The sequence below is a fragment of the Dermacentor andersoni genome, chromosome 9 (genome assembly GCF_023375885.2).
Source record: "Dermacentor andersoni chromosome 9, qqDerAnde1_hic_scaffold, whole genome shotgun sequence".
Classification (NCBI taxonomy): domain Eukaryota; kingdom Metazoa; phylum Arthropoda; class Arachnida; order Ixodida; family Ixodidae; genus Dermacentor; species Dermacentor andersoni.
Genome location: NC_092822.1, coordinates 25,562,368 through 25,581,663, shown reverse-complemented (window position 1 = coordinate 25,581,663; position 19,296 = coordinate 25,562,368). Strand labels below are relative to the sequence as shown.

The following is a 19,296-nucleotide window of genomic DNA, read 5'->3' as shown; positions in this document are numbered from 1 at the left end:
CAGGGCAGTTTGTCGACTTTCTGACTGTCATGCAGCTGTTGTGAATGGATTTGCATCAATTCAACACCAAAGCGTCACTTTAATCACCAACACTCGACGAAGCAACATCGATTGCGCCTAAAGGGCTGAGGAATGTGGGCACCACGTAAATTCACTGCTGGCCGATAGGATAACAGACTGCAAACAATTGCAGAAAGCTTGGTGCTACTGTGTTTGTGCAGTTTTTTGACGACTGTTGAAGCGCCGCTTGGGTATGCAGGAAAACAGCTGGCAATTATCCCGAGCACGCGTAGCAAGTTTGGCTCCGTTCTTAAGCTTGCATGTGAACAGAAAATCGCAAGACAGCGAGAATTGCACGTGCGTACACGCTTACCTGATGCAATCTGTCTTCTGATAACTTCAATCTTTGCACATGCTTCCACACATTTCACACGCGCTGTTTTTGTAACAGCTACATCATTCTGTGTCGCGTTATCGTTTTAATTAGTCCTGTCAACTTGTATGAACCTAGTATTGACCAAAACCAGGCCCCATGGAAAGGCTGCGCATCAAGGAACCAACTACAGTTGAGTCTTTCACGGAATATACTGAATATCCAAAAAGCCCAATACAGTCAACTTCCATCACATTGACCCTGATGGGAACAACAAAATTGATCGAATTATCCGGTGGCTGCCATTAAACAAGATGGAGAAAAAAATTTTAAAATACACCTTTGATTCATTTGGCAGCATTTTCCAGGTTCTAACACAGCCCCAAACCAAACACACATGCACTTTAAGTGCACAAAGTAGAAAACTAATGTAGAAATGACAAAGCTTCTAAACAAAGTGAAAATCTAATGCACACTGAATTTTTCAGCAACGAAAATGGCTAAGGGTCTAATATGTCGATGTCGACTTATACATCGATGAGATGCGACCATGTACTGAAAGTCTGCAAATTCCCTTTCAGGGGTGATGTCTTTAGGTTTTCCTTTTTGTTCAATCCATAAGGAAATGGAATGCTCCTCCACCTGACATTTATAATATTTAAAACAATGATGTGTTTTATCGCACTTTATGTATCTCATCACTTGTTTATTTCTTCACTATATAATCCCCGCTGCTGTAATGCCCGCACGGGCGATGCCAGTATGTAATAGATATGTTGCACTAAGGTAGCCAGTTTCCTAAAGCCAGCTTCGCCGCAAAACATCTGCATTATGCAGTACAGCATATGGATGCCACAAAGTCGGATTTGGTATTGTGTCCGATTGCACCACGCAGGTAATTTTCAACTAAATTTTCTAGTAAAAAAAAAGTATCTTAACAGAATCTGGTAAATACTACAATCAGACATCGTAACCTACAGTTGATGCTCGAAAATCTTCCTAGGACTTACAAAAATAGCCATTTTCAACAGGAGAGACGTATGTTCAATGCATTTGCTGTCCCCAAGCTCCGCCAACACAGAAGCTGCCACTAAATGGGTCACTATTGGGGTCACCGTTGGGGTCACGTGTGTGCATACTGACTGGTTAAGTTCCAATTATCCAGCGAAGGCTAAATTTAGAATTGAAATAACGAACGTTTGGGCCCATAGATATGCACAGGCACCGGCCGGGAACTTCGCTTGGGATAGAATTAACCCAAAAATTGAATTAAGTAGGAACAATTCAACGAGTCTACTGTATCAGATATTCGATTCGTGAATCAAATTATTCAAATGTCACTATTAGATTTCTATTTGTATAGTATTCACACAATTCCAGAAATATTTTCAGTGGAGAATTGCCCTCATTTCACTCTCTATGCAAGCTATGTAAACAGGAAAAACTCCACTGTTTTCTTAAGATAGCCACTGATAATTTAAAACAAAGCAAAGTGGCAAAATTAACCTAGCCTTGCTAGTTTTCCACCTAGCCCTAATGTACCCCACAGTTTATAAAAAGCAACTCATTTTGAAAAATGAGCTTTATGTGCCATTACTTTGAAAACACAGCAAAAAAGGTGAACCAAGAACCCACAAGACAATGAAACAAGTGCAGCTTTTTCTTATATTTTTTTTCTCATGTCACTTGTTCACACCCAGCATTACACTCTTTGAGGATTGCGCTTGTTAGACTGTTCTCTCCAATTTGTTGATCCAGCACTTCAGTCATCATCATCACCAGGTTATTTACGCATGTCTATTTTGCTTTTTTTTTTTTCCAAATGCAGATGCACACATGAATTGGCCCGGCTTTGACCCTTAGAGCATCTCTGTGCCACTGACTGCCTCAACAGATATAAAGAAAAGCACTGTGAACATAACTCACGTTTTCGGCAAATGTCAAGGACGGGTCGTAGCGACCGCCGATGGGGTTGGCTGCAGCAATGACAGCGCAACGTGCTTGGAGTGACGTCACGATGCCCGCCTTGGAGATGGAAATGCTCTGCTGCTCCATCGCTTCGTGAATACTCGTCCGGTCAGCGTCGTTCATCTGCAGCAACATGTTGTCACATGTGTTAAACTTCTACAGCCATGAACTACTGGGTCTCTTTGATTTGCCAAGCCGTTCAGGACCGCCCAAAATGCTACATACACCAACGCTCATTGGCTGAAAGCACCAGCTCAGGCACTTCTGGGCAGTCTGGGACGAGATTGAAGAGCCCCACTGCTACATTCATTCCGCAGCCTCTTGTGGCAAGAAAAATGCGAAGATCACTTTCTAATATTTAACCACAAAGTACAAGTTTTTGAAAGTCAGAATTATTCACATATTTGTCAAGTTATAATCCTGGTAATACCCACAGCAGTCTCCAAAGAAAAAGAATGACTTAAAGAAAAGTGAACTGTAACTGTACTGTGTACTATGGCAAAGCACCAACCACACTACTGCATGCACTTCTTAATTTAACAAGCCAGTTATGACTTAGTGCAGCTAGACACCCATTACGAGCACTTTCTTAATAGCACAACAAATAAACTCTAAGCAAGAAACGGTTCCTCTGGAAGAAAACACGAGAAGTAAGCATAAAAATTTTGAGGTCAAGTTGCAGCCAAGTAGTCAGTGAGATCGCCTGTAATCTTCAAATAAGTTCATTGATGGACTAGGACTGTCGTAACGACATCATGTGACCCAACCATTCTAAATGAAACCAACAGCTGAAACTCCCCTCCCCTTTCACTTCGTATATTAAGGGGGGGAGGAGGGGATCAGAATTAACTTTTTTGTTTCTTGACAGAAAGGGCTGAAATTTGGCACACACACTGCACATTGCAATAAAGAGACAATTCTAAAATTTCATTAGGATATCTTAATTAGTTTTTGTTTTATAAGAATTTATAAGTTCCTTGCTTGTGGAATGCCTGGCACAGTAACGAAACATGATAGGGATCTGGAAATACTTTGCATGTTTGCCCAGATGTCTAATCTACATCAAGACAGTGTTCGATTTTTTTTTTTAGTGCGCTAATAATCTTTTGCTCAACATAACATGCACATGACTGTGCTTCACTGCATGGAGCCATGTAGTAATTGTGAAATAATTAAATAATGGAAAGATAAAGAAACATTTCAAGACTGTCTTTAAGTACAGCACAGCTTGTGGATCACAGCAAAACAAACTGGACCAAAATCAGTCAAGCCATTGTTGTGCTCCGCTTTCCACTAGCGAGGTGATTGACAAAAAAAAAATGCAATTGAGAAAACTGGCTGCAATGTTTGCAAAGTTTTAAAAGCACTGCAAATTTATTAAAAAGCACCAGGGCTGTAATATTTTGAATCATTGCTGTCAGGCATCTTCTTACACCTTTGCCTCTTTATTTGGTGGGCTTTGGATGCCTTCTTCAGGCGTTCTTTATCCTTTTCTTGCGCCGTTTGGAGTAGTGCATGACCACCATTTTCACTGCCAGGCCGAGCCTGGTATCGCAGTGTACACCCACAGAACGCTGTTGGCATCTTGGGCACAGAGCTTTAGCGATCAAAGAGTTCATCGCGGAAACAGGCATATTAATGAACTCGCAGTCACAAGGGGCCTAAATTTGTTCTTGGCATTGCTGCTTCCGCTCAGTCGCTGACACTGCGCGAAGGGAGTCGCGAACGCTGCATGCCTGCGCTTCTGCAGTCACTGCTGACACAAAACGCGGCTCGAGGTGCGTCTGAATCGTGCGACGATTCGTCTGGTGAGCCTTGAGTCACCATACAGTATGTAGCTCGTCGACGGTTGGGGCTCACTCGCAGGCTGCATGTCCCTGTCGCACGATGCATCGGAAACGCACACCGTCTCTGCCGGCGATGGAGACCTTCGACCCGCGTCGCCTCCAACAACGCGATCTCGGTTGCTGACTCGCGTGGCCGTACGCACAGGTGCGAGAGCCTCTATTGGCACGTCTTCCGGTGGCTTAGTTATCAGTATTGATGTCACAGGGCGATTGTCGGCTTCACTGCTGGAATAGCACGGTGCAAGATAACGCGGCACGTTATCCGCGTGTTCAGTCGGGTTCTCCGCTTCTCCCGCTGGCCGCCGTCTTTTTCTCGCTGTAGGAGGCTTGCGCTTCCGTTTTCCGAAGGCATGCTTCATTTAAAAGTTCTTTTCGAACGAGCGACGATCCATCACTGACCTGGGAGCTTTCATAAATCCGAATTCTGCAAGTGTCAAGCGAAGAACGACGCTGGCGTGGTTTTCAAAGCAGACAACTGCCGTCCGCTGTGGTTGCCAGCTTGCCCGCTGCTGCAGCAGCAACCAATGGCGAGACGCCTTTCAGTACGGCAACCAATCGGAGGCCCGCTTTCATCGCAGGGCCTGTGTGACCGCCTTTAGCAGACCCGCGCTTTTGTGTTTGTGCGTTTGTTACAAGATGGCGACGACCGAAGAATTCAGAAACGGAATGGCGAAACTTCGAGCGTTCGAACGATACCAAGATGGCGGCGTTCGGTGGCGGGAAAGACGAGTTAGGGCTCCGCGAACTGCGGTGATTTTACGCGATTTAAAGCTGTTTTCTCGCCCTACGCACTGATAAATTAATTTTTTTCGGGCACTTTTAGTGCGTTTTCAGTCAAACCATATTGATACAATGTAGATTAGGCATTGCAGATACCGAAACGCGTCGTTGCCAAAAATCGATCTTTTTTGCGATTTTCGCGATCTGATCCCCGCGTCCCCCCTTAACGTATCTAACATATAGATATAACGTATAACAAAAATAAAGAGTTGGTCGTTTGCACTTTGTCCGTCCACGTCCTTGTTCCCTTCTTTGTTATTTTTTTTTTGCCAGTGTAAAACTCAGCACAACGTAAAAATGAACTGGATATAACGATCGTAGTTTCATGTCGGCTGCGACTTCTCTGTAACGAGGTCTGACTGTTTTCCTCACTGGGCTACGGAGCGCAGGAAAGGTTACGCACTGGCACTGTCGTATGTAAATCATTGAATGTTGCGTACAATCTCGTACAACCTGCGCCCACAACAGGGCAGTAGACACGGCCCTTGACAAGCTCTACGCGCGACAGTTTCCGCACAAGTTTAAAATCGCACCCGGCAGTAGCAGCAGCAGCAAGTACACACCTTGTCGAACTCGTCAATGAGGCAGACGCCCTTGTCGGCGAGGACGAGCGCACCGGCCTCCAGTGTCCACTCGCGAGTGACGGGACTACGCTGCACGTACGCCGTCAGACCCACAGCCGAAGCACCCTGTCCCGTGGCAAAGACTGCTCGCGGCGCTATCTGCTGGACGTACTTCAGGAACTGTGATTTGGCCGTGCCGGGGTCACCGCAGATGAGGAGGTTGATGTCACCACGAACTCTGTGCTTCTGACCTATCAGAAGAAGCCGAATATGTATTTGAGCTTTTAGCTTGTACCCATCCTAGACATCTGTGACTGTTGATGTCAAATAATAAGTTGATTTGATATGATCTCAAGATTTATTACAAACGTAAAACATGTAAGGGCTCGGACACTGTAACTAGTAAAAAGTGACTAAGGACGAGAAAGACGCAGGAAAAAGTCAGTATTTCTAGCTAATGAGACATAAAAGAAGCACCAGTTTCCATAACAGCTGGCCAAGATTTCGTGTGAATGATCAGCATTACCAAGGGAACATTTTAGTCCCCTTTCCAGCTGCACTTAATTAGGTGCTATCAGTAGCAATGTTTCCATGTCCTTGAGGTCATATGTGAAAGAGTACCACACACATTTAGTACTGATTCATATTATGGGGCCACATTCTGTCATCTTTTTACAAGCAATATTTATCAAAGAAAGAACGCAAAAATAAAATTAAGATATGGGGTACACTAGCACTGCGACTGATCCGATCTGAGGTCTATAGTTACTCTCATAGCACAAAGTGGGAGGAAAAAATCTCACAGAGAAGATTCAAAGCTTACCAGGATTCTTTGATTCACCACCGAACAAGGAAAGTGCAATGGCCCTTTTGATTTCCTCATGGCCATAGATGGAAGGTCCAATGCTGGCAATAATCTACAAATGGTTGGTTTCGGTGTGCAAGGAAAAAGCAGGAACAATACAAAAATCAGCCCAGCAGCTTGACAGAGTGAAAAGAGCAAAACTGCCAAACTCTTCGCATTATAAGCAGACTGCACAAGTTGACAAGAGACAGACTAGCATAAGTTCACACAAAAACTTTATGAAGCTGGCACTTGCACACATGCATATACAGGGTGTCTCCAGCTAACTTTACGAGAGTTAGTGCAAATGCCACGCAGCTGCACAGAACAAAGGCAATATTGTTTGCCATCGCTTGGAGTTACTAAAACTATTTTTTGCATTCTTCCTACTTAGCCAATTAGTCTTAATTAATTAGTCAAATTCTCAAATATCATAAGATTAAAAGTGCCAATGAGAAAATTGTATAGCGACATGAAAAACTCCAGATATAGCTTTCTGTTGCTCAATATGTGCTATGTAAAAGTGTTTTTCCGAGCGTGAAAGAAGCCCGCAAAATTTCCGCGCGACAAGCTGTTCGAGGCACTTTGCGTGTATTCATGGGCTTCTTTCACGCTTGAAAAACACTTTTAGGTAGCTTGTATTGAGCAACGGAGAGCTGTACCGGGAGTTTTTCATGTCGCTCTACAATTTTTTCATTGACACTTTTCATCTAATTGTAATATTTGAGAAGTTGATTATTTGAGACTAATTATCAAATTGGGCAGACTGAAAAAAATAGTTTGGGTATCTCCAAGCGACGGCAAACAACAATACCTTTGTTCTGTCCAGCTATGTGGCATTGGCACATTTTCAAACTCTGGCTAAAGTTAGCTGCTGGGAAACCCGGTATATAAGAACACTTACTCGATCAGCAATCTTCTCATCCTTGGACAGGGCCACAATGCGACGCACATCATCATCTGTCATGTGCCGTGCAGCAACTTTATCATCTTTTCGGAGCACATGGTTGGCCATAATGATGGTTGCAAACACGGGAAAGCCATTAGAAGTGTTCAGGGATCCATCGTAGTTGTTCGTGTACACTCCTGTAAGTTCCTGCAAGGTAAAAATTATTTAATTGAACCAGGGGAGTAACCAGTCTCACAATTACCAGCTAATGTCAATACAGAAGTTACCAAACGTTGTAATGTGAACATCCTTCTTTAGTTACATTTACTTAAGTCTAATTTATCAAACCACCTAAATTTTCGGCAAAGGATTCTACAGTCGTACCTGGATATATTGAATTTGAAGAGGGATCACAAAAAAGTTTGATATTGACACATGTGTACTTGTTTATGTTTTGCCGGTGACTGCTTTCACCGGCTAGCAAATGTTAAACGATATCACTCAGCGCAGGACGCGCCTGCATGATTTTGGAACTTAGGCGAATGTTATCGTTCATTTTACTTGTTGTGTATGTCCTCGCCTAACCATGTATTATCAAGACTGCATATGCGACACGAATTGTGTAGTAGTTTCTGAAAACCCCGCGGGCACCAGCGATTACACTGAAACCTTTGACGAGTGATGTATAAAAGCCGACACGCTTGACCAGCTGATAAGATTTCGACCATCGCCGCCTGTGTTTGCCACAATCATTGTGCTTCGAGTGTCACTTGCTTTTGTGGGCAGAAGTTTGCCCAATAAAAATTTAGTTTCCCCATTCACAGCTTAGCTACTGTGTTCTTGACGGTCACTACAATGTGGCAATATATAGGTAATTCGAAATATAAAATAAAAATTTCATTAAAAAATTTTCAAGGGGTTTTACAGCTGTTTAATATACACAATAATTTGTTATATGCGGATTCTATATATACAGGTTTGACTGTATAGCTAAACAAGCACTGTGATAGAAACAATATCACCTTGGTTTCATTGCATTATACTTTTTTTTTTCTTTTCAGAAAGTGCCTTCTGTGAAGCTTGTAATAATATTTCACCGCTCCAGCCACAGGTGGCTTGGTAGAACACTATATTTTACATTACTGAAGTATCGTGAGGCCACAATATGTCCAAATTGGCAAGTTCAAACATGCAAAATACGATTATCAAACAGATGATTTGACGCAATGCATTGATTTTCCATGTTTCAACTATATTCATCAGTGTTTTTTAAGAGAGGTCACTACAGTTGTATAAACTACGTGAAGTATTGTTTACACACTCACAATTTCGTCACCGGGCTTGCAAGAGTCGCAGAGGTCACTCAGCAAGATGGCATCCTTAGATCGGGGGAGACGACCAGCTGTTATTTTGCCAGGACTTTCCTGGATGGTGATGCGCTGGTAGTTCTGGTATACGGTCTGAAATACACACATAGCAAAGTGTTGGAAGTAATGCCAATCATTTACAAGCTGCGCAGCCAACGAAACATTATACAGATTAATTCTCAGAAGAGCCTCAAGCCATCACGAGCACCCCTCAGCATTTAGAAGTAATCAAACAGATCTAATAAAAATTTTAAGATGAGTAACTGTACTAATTCAATCAATCAAACAATCAATCAAGAGCACTTAATTTTTCAAACACATAGAAAACAAGTACAGAAGTATGCCAACCGAGAGCGAAGGAATTTCTCTAGATTACATACACAATATATCAGCACCTTCAGTCACGTATTAGTGGCAATATACACAGTAGATGTTATTACAAACACAATACTAATTCTTTTGCTTTTTGCAGTAGCAGACGGTTCAGCTGCAAATTTGGGTTACCTGTTCCTTCAATGATTCTGCTACTTTTTGTTCCTGTGTGCAATACATCTCTTCAGTCCTTAGCTTGTTTGTCACATGCACAATCCATAAAAGCCTAAAGCTGGCTTCTCTAGTCATCTGCTAACTAGTACCTATAATGCTGAGCTTTCGCTAAAGCTGTTCTAAAAATGCACCCACACAGGTGAGGAAAAAAGAAATAATAAACGGATGCTGTAATAGGCATAGATTGCGAAAAGTAGTAGGAACACTTGGCAATAGCGCGAATGGATCCGAGATCCATTTTTTGCAGTAGCCGGGAAAAGAAAAAAGAGATCCTAATAAAAAGCGAGGCCCGTCGTCATGCGACTTTTAACATTGATCTTTTTGCTTACTGCTGTCTAGACGCCAAGGAAGGCCAAGAAGATAAAGGCGCATGCTTTCTCAAGTAGCCAAGAGGAAAACGAGAGAACTTGGTACGTTGGAGGATATCACTGATTGCCACAACCTGCAACACGCTGGTCAGTGTCACCTTTGCAGTACGTATCTACCATGCATTTGCTTCCCGATCACGGCATGTCAAGCACATTCCTCGCTAGTGTGGACGTACTGTAAGGCATTAAACATTTCTTCTATTGAAATTCCAAGAGCAGGTAGTTGCTTGCATACTCAAAAGTGTCAACGGCATCTCACTGCATTCAGACATGCCCTTTACCTGTTCCATATTGATGGTGAAGGGCCCCGTGCTCTGGCACTCGGGACAAGATCCTGGCTTGACCTCCTGGTTCTGAGACTGCACCAGAGGACCGAGCACATAGCTACACTTGCTGCAGTCGTATTTCACCAGGGAGAGCTGTGGTAGCACACCAGTGGTGCTAGTCACTACACCAGCGGTCCGCACCAGCTGGTTCAGGTGGAGTTGCCTAAAATGTCCAGAGAACACACCGAGAACGTGAGTGCATGTACAAATTACCAGTGAATTACTAGCCAGCTCGGCCTCGCCTTTAATGGAAAAATGTCAAAAGGCCAAAGCTAACTAACCACTCATTCATTAGGCAAAGCCCTTGCCCATACAAGTGAGAACTATTATATACACATTAATTAGATAAACCTGAATACTCAGTAACCAACACTTCTTTTTCCAATTTCTCCATGGCAATAAGAGTGCAAACTTATTATTTTGACTGCTCATTTAAGTGAAACATTATAAACTTTAAAAAACTGAAGCGTCATGTGTACATCTCTCATTCACTAGTAAAAAGCAATAACAATAATTTCACTTCTGTAAGCTACAGAAGAGTATGGGACGAGGGTATGAGAATGTAAGCTACACTTATTGAGCCAGCTAAAGCACAGAAAGTGATGTCTTATGCACCCTTCTGAAATTACAACAAATATGAGAGTAGGACTATTACAAAGGACTTGTAAATACTGTCAAAATTTTAAATAAGCTGTACACTTGTACATCACCTTTCTCTGTTTTAGATGCTCTACCAGGCACAATCTACACAAGTGCAATATCTATTTTAGGTGCCTGGTTACGAATCTTCGTATTTCAATTTGTTTTTTCTTTTACTCGCCAATCATTAGCACTCTTTGTAAAAACTATAAGACCGTAAGCCAAATTTCACTGCCCACAGTCTCTACAATTTATATTTCTCTCTCAAATACAACAAATTTTATTCAAGTCAGTTTCATGGTCATTTAATAACCACACTTCTATGTTTCGCCCGTCTTTGGACAGGGAAATTTGAGTTGACCTCAAGCTGAAGTCTCCTTTGGAGGTTAAAAAGCACAGGAAAGCTAGGTTGAGTGTCAGACAAGATAGTAACTTCACCTGAGACTGCGAATGTCCTCGATGAGGGGCAGGTCAGTAATGCGGACGTGAATTTCCCGGGTGATCCGCTCATACTGCGGGAACATGCCAAGAACAATGTCCTTGGCCGCCTCATCGAAAATGACTAGCATCTCTGCAGGTGCCTCAGGCAGGAAGTAAGCTAGGACCTGCTCTGCTTGGGCCAAGGTGTTGTAGTTAACTTCCAGGCTGAGCTTGTTCTCTGCAAGCATTAGACAGAAAAATTTGCTCATTGAATGAATCAGTCAGCAAATTAATGCTCTCTCTTTCTGTATAGGAAAATGGTGGCTGTAGCTATAAAAGCTGCAATTAACATAGTTTGACAAGGCTACAGTTATTTGATGACAATAGGGCATGACAACTTACATTTAGAGCATTCATACTGGTGGAAATGTTTTCTTTCAGAAACAGCAACAGCACATGGCTAAAATACATATAAAGAATAACCAAAATATATTTGCTTTCTTTTTTGTGAAGCTTGCCATGCGGCACTGTTTATCCCAAGATGTTCTCAGTGCAACGAAGAGAAAAAAAGTTATCACTCAGAAGTTCACAAGGGAGTAAAAGCATTAACAACACATAAAATGAGCTCGCACACATTTGCACACGGAATGTCTATGACATGTAAGTGACATGTCTATGACAAGAGCTGTAAGTTTTGGAGAATGGACAATTTAGACACTGGAAGGGCTTGGTTTATAAGTCATGCAGTGTTGTGTTAGAAGTACACACATAGAGCCTTTCATGTTAACCCACTAATGATAAAACATATAAATACCAGAAAAAAAAATTATTTTCTATCTAGATCTGAAAAACACATCGAGAACAAGCATAATGAAAGAAAAAAAATATTTTGTGGAATCTTTTTTCAGCAGTAGGGGGAAACACCAGGCATAAAACTGCGAGCGGGTCTGTCTCCCATTGAATGCGCTCTGAAAGGAAGGTGAGTGTTCCTGCTCTAACCCAACAGATGATGCTTGCTGCCTGTCATACAGTGCTAGCCAAAGAAATCTAGCCAGGAACTTCAAACACATATGAATTTATAGCACGAGCGCATGATAAAACTGTTGTTCATCATTCTCTAGCTATAGTTATCAAAGAGTGGGCATTTCACATTATACAAAGCAATTTCATGAATTGTTCACCCTTAGATAACACTTGCTTGTAACAATTGCTTGTAACACTTGTACCAATTTGCTGCAATTCCCTAAGGTATTTCCTTTAACATTTACACAAATGTTTCTTTGTCTGTGCGTGCATATTGAACTTGGGCGCTTACAGTGTGCCACCCAGATCTCTATTTTAACGCATTAAAAGGGAGACACCCACCTTCGCACATTTGCCTGATCTTCTCCTTGTAAAGGTTGTGGCCACGCTCATCAACGAACGTGCGCAAGAAGTTCTTGAAGCGGTTGTAAATTTCCGTCTTGGGACCAATCTGCGTCACCCACTCTCGGACTGTGTGGCCCTTCATATCTTCAAGGTTTTCAATACTCTCAACCATCTAGAAAACAGAAAGGAGAAAACAAAATAATGCAGGCGTGACCCGGGTCTTGTACACCAAAAAACTTTGCCTCGTGTGTGTGCGGGGTGGGGTATCGCAAGCAGAATTTCTTGCTTTCATTTTAGAAACTTTTTCTACATTTTCTACCACATGGTTCCCAATTAAATTAAATGGAGTGCAAAATAGCTAGTAATGGCCAGAAAAATAAACTGCTTGCAACACTTCACTTACTCTTTTTATCTACCTAAGCCTTATAAATATTTTTGTCATTTTATATTTTTGCTATCGTGGCCTCAAGCAATGGAGGTGGACTGTCATCTTAGAAACTAAGTTTCTAGAGTAAAGAAACTTAGTAAAGTCAAATGCACGCAACTAAAGTAACTGCATATTTGAAATCAGTGCAAAATTGACGGGAATGTAATGATTTTTATTATTATTGACAAAAAAAAAACAACTAAAGTGATTGTAACACCTGCCTCCCTGAAATGTTATCGCATTACTGAAAGGCGAAAACATTTCAGCGATGAAGACGCACTTAATCTGTGTTTACTGAATACTCTTATTGCATCACGACGCAACACACTAATGCTCGGCTTCACGCTTCTGCTGCAATTTGTGCTTTTACGCTGCATCTCTTTGGACAGCATAGCGGCAGTGTTCTGCACCAGCCCCATCTAAGCAAGCCAAATCAAAGTATGCAGACGTTGTTGCATTCTGCCCCCATCGGAATATTGCTGCCGCAGCCAAAAAGGAAATCCGCAACCTCACCAAAGAGCCCGTACTCGGCTGTACAACGCCAAAGCCACCGAACCGTGGTGGTGGATTACTAGAAAGCATACAAGGAACTGATATTCAAGGGCGTCCGAGATGTACTCACATCTTCATCTTCCGAGAAAGCACCTTCCGCTGCGCGCTCAGCCAACCGCCTCCTCCGGACGGGTCTGTCGGCTTCACTGCTGCTTTCATCTGTTGATGGAGAAACAGACAAGATGGGCTAAACGCAAGAAAATTTGTTTTGAAATGCAAAGAAACATATAAATGCAGGTACGACTCACACTAAGAACGGCAAGATTCACGCATGTGGATTAACAGATCGCACATACTTCCCCTTTCAACACACAAAAACTGTCACATCACACCTGCCAAACTGCGAAGTCTAAAATTCTTAAAAAGTCCCATGGACAGAACATAGGAAGGGAAGAGGGGATGAATAGCACACATTTTTTTCTAAGTCTGACCTGAGGACACATCTTTTGTGGGATACCCATGCGCTTTAATAATGGTCATTTACCTCTAGACACAGCGCACAAGTTTGAAACAGCTCAGACTGACTTGTTCGGCGACTGTGCTGTCGCCAATTTTGGCTGCTTCAAAAAATTGCCAGAATGAACTTGCTCCAAGCAGATACCTCTCTGGTGTCCTATCACAATCAGGGGGCTTCTTAGATAGTATGGCGGGAGATAGACAGTGAAACTTTTTCACAGACAAGAGTTTATTTTTTTGGAAAAATTGGCGAAGCATTGGTAATTTTGCGGAATTAGCCAACGTTCGTAAGCTCTACGAAAAATTCTGGAGAGTTGGCAGGCATGCAACATGATGGCCCGACGACACAAGTCTGTTGACTGGCATCTAAGAGAGCGAAGAGATGCACGTTTGTCTGAAAAATGCAGGGGATGACTGATATGTTAAATGTAGAAGTGGGGGAATGTAATTTTTTTCCGAATACAAATAATAAGAATTGAATACTGAATAGTAAAACACAAACTAACATATTTACAGCAGGAATATTTAATTTTTAAATATTCTTACAGCAGGAATATTTACAAATGGGGACTAAACCTGTGCTGACTAGTGCAAGAAAGACAGCGAACAATCGGGAACAAAGAGTCAGTTTTATACGCAGGATCACTAATTCTAAACGAATAGCCTCTCAACATATTTAGAGCCTGGTTGCAAACAAGCTTTGCAAGAACGAATGGCTGCTGTATGAGTAGCTTTCCAAAAACATTAATTAAATGGTTGCCGAAAAAAGAAAGTGGAGGTTGTGGAAAAGCCACAGCAAGAAAACTGTGGAAGGACTTGTGTGCCATAAACATACATAAACGGATTCATTGCAAGGAAAACATCACTGGTTGTAACGTAAAAGATAAAACTGCTGCATGGCTCGACTTACAAAAGCACTAAAACACAGCCTAAAAGCTAAAATCACATTTGTCATGTAGGCTTCTGCCGCAAAGATGAGAACAAAGCTTGTACTATTACCTGCTTTGCTGCTGCAGTGCTTCTAAAACTTCTGGCTTTGTTTCACTTCTAAATTGCGATACTTTGTTTAGCAGACTTAGAACAGCAGCAAGACTTTTAACAGTAATTTGTGGAGAAATATTTGGTTAGCTTCTAATATTCAAAAATGCTGATTAGCTTTTTTTTTTCAAATACGTATAGGTAAAGTGCAATATTCGACTTGTATTGAAAACTTTGAATATTTGCCTAAACGTCATGCTGCAAATGACTGTGCTTTACTTAGCAAGTGTCCCTCTTGCGTATTTTTTTAGCAGTCATGACTACACCCGTTACTATTACGATTTTGCAATTTTCATCTCCAGTTTACCAAAATCAAGCTTCTATATGCCAATTTTTAATGTCACAGATCTTTTAGCTTGCCTATGAGAAGAACTTAGTGTGTATTTTGTGTATAATGCTCTCTCGTTCCCTCGACATCGGTGCTTCGTGAAGTAAACCTAAAGCTAGGAATGGGGACATTCCTCATTCACCCACCCTTAAATGGCCCCACATTCCTCATCAATCCTCATATTCGGCCATCTATTCTCTAGAAATCCAAGTTCCAAAAAATTTTTCCAAAACAGTAACATACTCTCCTCAAGGGTTGGCAAAACAAGCGAAGGCAGTGGAATGTAAGTGATGACTAACCATACAGCAGGCCCCTCCGCATGCGGCCAGTGACGCGGCCCTCTGCACGATCTCGCTGCCGCATCTGCTCCTCGACGACCCTGCGGTCCGACTCGGACAAGGCACTGTACTCCGAGTCATCCAGCATTTGCGGGTCGTAGGTGTCCAGTGCTGGAATTGCTCGGTAGTCACTGCAGAAAGAAAGAACCCTCAGCTTCCGACAAAACGTCTCTGCTTGATGGAACGATTGCCATTGAGATGAACAACACTATTCGTGTGGCGATATACAATCTGACTAGACAAGACACCTTCTCTACAGAACCAGCAACATTTAGGAAATTTTGGATACAGTAGGCAGTCTTGTACAGAGTTATGACTTTGTAACATTACTAATACAGTGAAAAATGGGGACCAGGGAAAGGCAAAGTAATGTGCACATGACAATAGACACAAGATGCAGAGGGATAAATAAGTACACAGCGGGCAAGTCAACAGTGTCATCAACTTCAGAACCAAGATCAAGTGCTGCTTTCTTAAATTGTGTGGAGTGCTGTAACAATATAAACTAACCAGACTAAACAGAGCTTCTCATCAAGACCTACTTACTCCTCCATGTTATCTCCGAACAGCTCTTCCCCCTCCTCTTCTTGCTCATCGTCACGACGGACATCGTCGTCTTCGTTGCCGACGCCACCGAGGAGTTCAGATTCGTCCTCAAATGGTGGAAGGTCGCGACCTGGCGGCGATGTGCCCAGGTCGGGAGGTGAGGACGGCATGTTCCCACCCCGGGAAGGCGGCGATGCCACGTTACTGCTTCGAGAACGTGGCGATGCCACATTGCTGCTTCTGGATCGAGGGCCGTCAGACATCTTGCCTCTTTACTAACTCTGTGGGTTTGAGTGTCCGACCTGGCAAAAGCAAAGCAGATGGGATTAGAAAGCTTACTCACGACGAGCATCTGTGAGCCCTCAGTTACTCTTAAACATAATTGTCCTTCCGCTACGAAATTAATCAACAAAGGACGTCGCAGTCTGGAGACAAAATTTTGACAAAGGAACTGATCCTCATCAGGGCCTCTTACCTAGTCCCCTTGTAGAAATATAAACCAAACAACCAATTTTTAGTGTTTACATTCATTGAACATTGACCCCAGAAACATCACTTGTTCAACCCCTGTCCAGTTTTATTTAAGCTTATATTTTCCTGTGAACTTTTGTCTTTTCTTGATTTCTACACTTTAAATGCCAAAATTCCAGGCTGTTGTGTGCGTCTAGGTCAATGCGCATTCAGGTGCAATGTCACAACAGTGGCCTAATTATGGAAAAGCCCAGCATAACTTGTTGAAATAGCTGCAGCTTCACTACACACAAAGTTTGTAGAACAAGGACTATAGAGGCGATTTAGCATTAATTATTCGCAGATATCTGACGATTACATTCGATGTAGCAACAATAAACAGCGAAAAAAAAAAAAGCACTCCGTTCACGGTAACAACGAATGTTCGGTGTTCACGGGCACGCACAATGTGAGAAACAAACCAAACCAAACGTGAAAACGTCAACAAACACGCACGGGTGCAGCACGCGCTTACCGTGTGCCTCCGAACAAATAGAATGCGACCGACTACTACTTTTGTAGTTATGGTGAGTTCATTAAGTGGCAATTCTGCCTTCGAAATAACTGTTCACCGAAAACACAACGTGTAGCTTTGACGCCGTGAGGGTCTTCTATATCAAGTTGGTAACAACAATCAACTCATCAATCAACGCAAGGCTAAAAAAAAAAAAAAAGTTTGGCACCAACTGGAAACTCGCGAAGATATTCCGGAATACATAATGTTTACTTCAGAGAATAAATCAGTCTGTTTCGTTCTTCTTTCTTTTTTTCTAGCACGCTGAACACTGGCTATTCCACGGATTTGGGCCAAAGCTCTACTCAAACTGGCAAAAAAAAAAAAAAAAAAAAGCGGTTGACGAGCACAGCACGCAAGGAAATATCTTCGAATAGCAACAAACAAGTTCATGAATAGTGCTTGTTAACCGTGGTCGAGGGGCATATTTCCTGCCGCGGACACTGTTTCACTCGAGGCGCATCATATAACTGTCGATTCCAGTACTACATCACTGAGCCACGCCGCTGAGCAAACACCTTTCTGCTCGTTAATTCAACAAACTCGGTTGAACTCAGTATTACCTAGCTGTCAGTGCACAAATCAACGCACTGTGCATATAGAAAGCTTAACATCGACTATATATCCGGATAATAACAGGTGAACACGTAGGAATGCCGATCTTATTGTTCAAAACCTAAATGAGTCGCGATTTAAAGGTCCCTTGTTAAAGAGCCGACCATGCAGTAACTGTTTTTCTACAAGTGGCAACATTCATTGGCGGCAGCTAGGAGCATAGCTGAGGCTTACAAACAAACATCTTGCATAGACGGCGACTTTGAGAAACATGTATTCAATAATTTCACCAAGAAATAGGCACCGTCGCTACTCACCAGTTTTTCCGCACAATAGAGCAGCACGCCTGAAAAGCGCGGGAAAAGTGGCGGAGTGATACACAGCCGAACAATCCCGGAAACGTGAAGCGGCGAAGAGCGATGCTCGTGCTGGCGTCTCACGACGTAAGAAGTAAACCTCAACTATTTTATGACTGTTCTTTTATTTCCTGCTTCTGCAGTTTTGAACTGAATCGAAGTGTGGCGAGCTGGATACAATAGCGATTTCTTGGATACGCCGTCAGTCAACATGTTTAGGATGGCCAGATGGTCTTGGCGCGCGCAAACGTATCAGGACTTGTAACCACAGACAGTGCTCGTGCGTGCTGTGATTACTTTCGCCCTCCCATTTATTTTATGAGGAGACATGATCGCATGAGTAAAAGGCGCCAAAAATGAAAGACCCTTTACACCTCCCTGGCCCCTGTACTTACCTTCGCTTGAAGTATTTTTCCAATATGGTGAATGTATTCTTGAAGTCTCTTTACTTTTGCTGACACGAGAACCGAAAGCTGCTCTCTAGGGCTTTATTTTAATATATATGTGCGTATATATATAAATATGATTAGTTATTGCTCTTACTTTGCTTTTGCTGACACGAGAACCGAAAGCTGCTCTCTGGGACTTTATTTTAATATATATGTGTGTGTATATATAAATAGGATTATATATATTATACCAGGGCTATCTTGCATCGCTCACATGTGAAAGGTATAATTTCAACTCAAGAAATCTTACGAGGGACTAAAGATATATATTACAAAAAGAACTGGCCAATCTATGGTAGCCCAATATATGTTGACTAGGTATTTCAGTTGTAGTAGGAGTAGCAGCTGTGGTAGTGTTTTGTCGTTTATTGTGAAGTATAACAAAACAGGCACATAACATTGGCACACTTTGCCTCAGAACTTCTTTCAAAGTGGAACTTCCAAGCTGTTGCTCTCGAATTTGTCAAGCTAATTGCCCCACAGCATCGCATGCAAGCTTATAATTGCGTGCCTGTTTACTTCCACACCCCAGCAAAGACTCAATGATAGTTCCGCTTTCGGACACAACTGTAGCATGTGTCATAGATGTTTAATGACAATAGCACCCAATTTCATTCAGAGTGATAATGGTGATATATCATGCATTGCTCCTTGGCATAAGGAGCTGAACAAGTAAGCTGACGAACTCAGTGGTACCCCAAGCCAGAAAGGCGTACTAAATGTAACAACTTACCTTTATCGAGAGTAGACGCTGCAAGAGAGCTTTGCAGTCTCGTTCATACCATCACGTTAAGTTACTGGCATACACCACAGAACTCTAAGTGTCTTTTATACAGCCTCGACCCATCACTGAAACTTAAATTACCAGCAAAACTTTCGCGACGTGACGCAACACTGCTGCGTCGGCTGTGGGTCGGAGCAGCATTCAC

General features: G+C 42.4%; 1 protein-coding gene across 1 annotated transcript in view; it reads right to left on the bottom strand.

The window, feature by feature from the left end:
* Nucleotides 1-17,964, bottom strand: part of Mcm2 (DNA replication licensing factor Mcm2) — a 42,467-nt gene extending 24,503 nt beyond the window's left edge. The window contains exons 1-12 of the mRNA XM_050175121.3: nt 17,880-17,964; nt 15,984-16,285; nt 15,399-15,568; nt 13,348-13,436; nt 12,296-12,470; nt 10,949-11,168; nt 9,827-10,034; nt 8,590-8,724; nt 7,280-7,471; nt 6,355-6,448; nt 5,532-5,782; nt 2,300-2,464 (exon numbers count right to left, since the gene is read on the bottom strand). Of these exons, the coding sequence (XP_050031078.1) occupies nt 2,300-2,464; nt 5,532-5,782; nt 6,355-6,448; nt 7,280-7,471; nt 8,590-8,724; nt 9,827-10,034; nt 10,949-11,168; nt 12,296-12,470; nt 13,348-13,436; nt 15,399-15,568; nt 15,984-16,246 (1,962 nt within the window). The 5' untranslated portion in view covers nt 16,247-16,285; nt 17,880-17,964. The remainder of the gene's footprint in view (nt 1-2,299; nt 2,465-5,531; nt 5,783-6,354; nt 6,449-7,279; nt 7,472-8,589; nt 8,725-9,826; nt 10,035-10,948; nt 11,169-12,295; nt 12,471-13,347; nt 13,437-15,398; nt 15,569-15,983; nt 16,286-17,879) is intronic.
* Nucleotides 17,965-19,296: the final 1,332 nt, after the last annotated feature.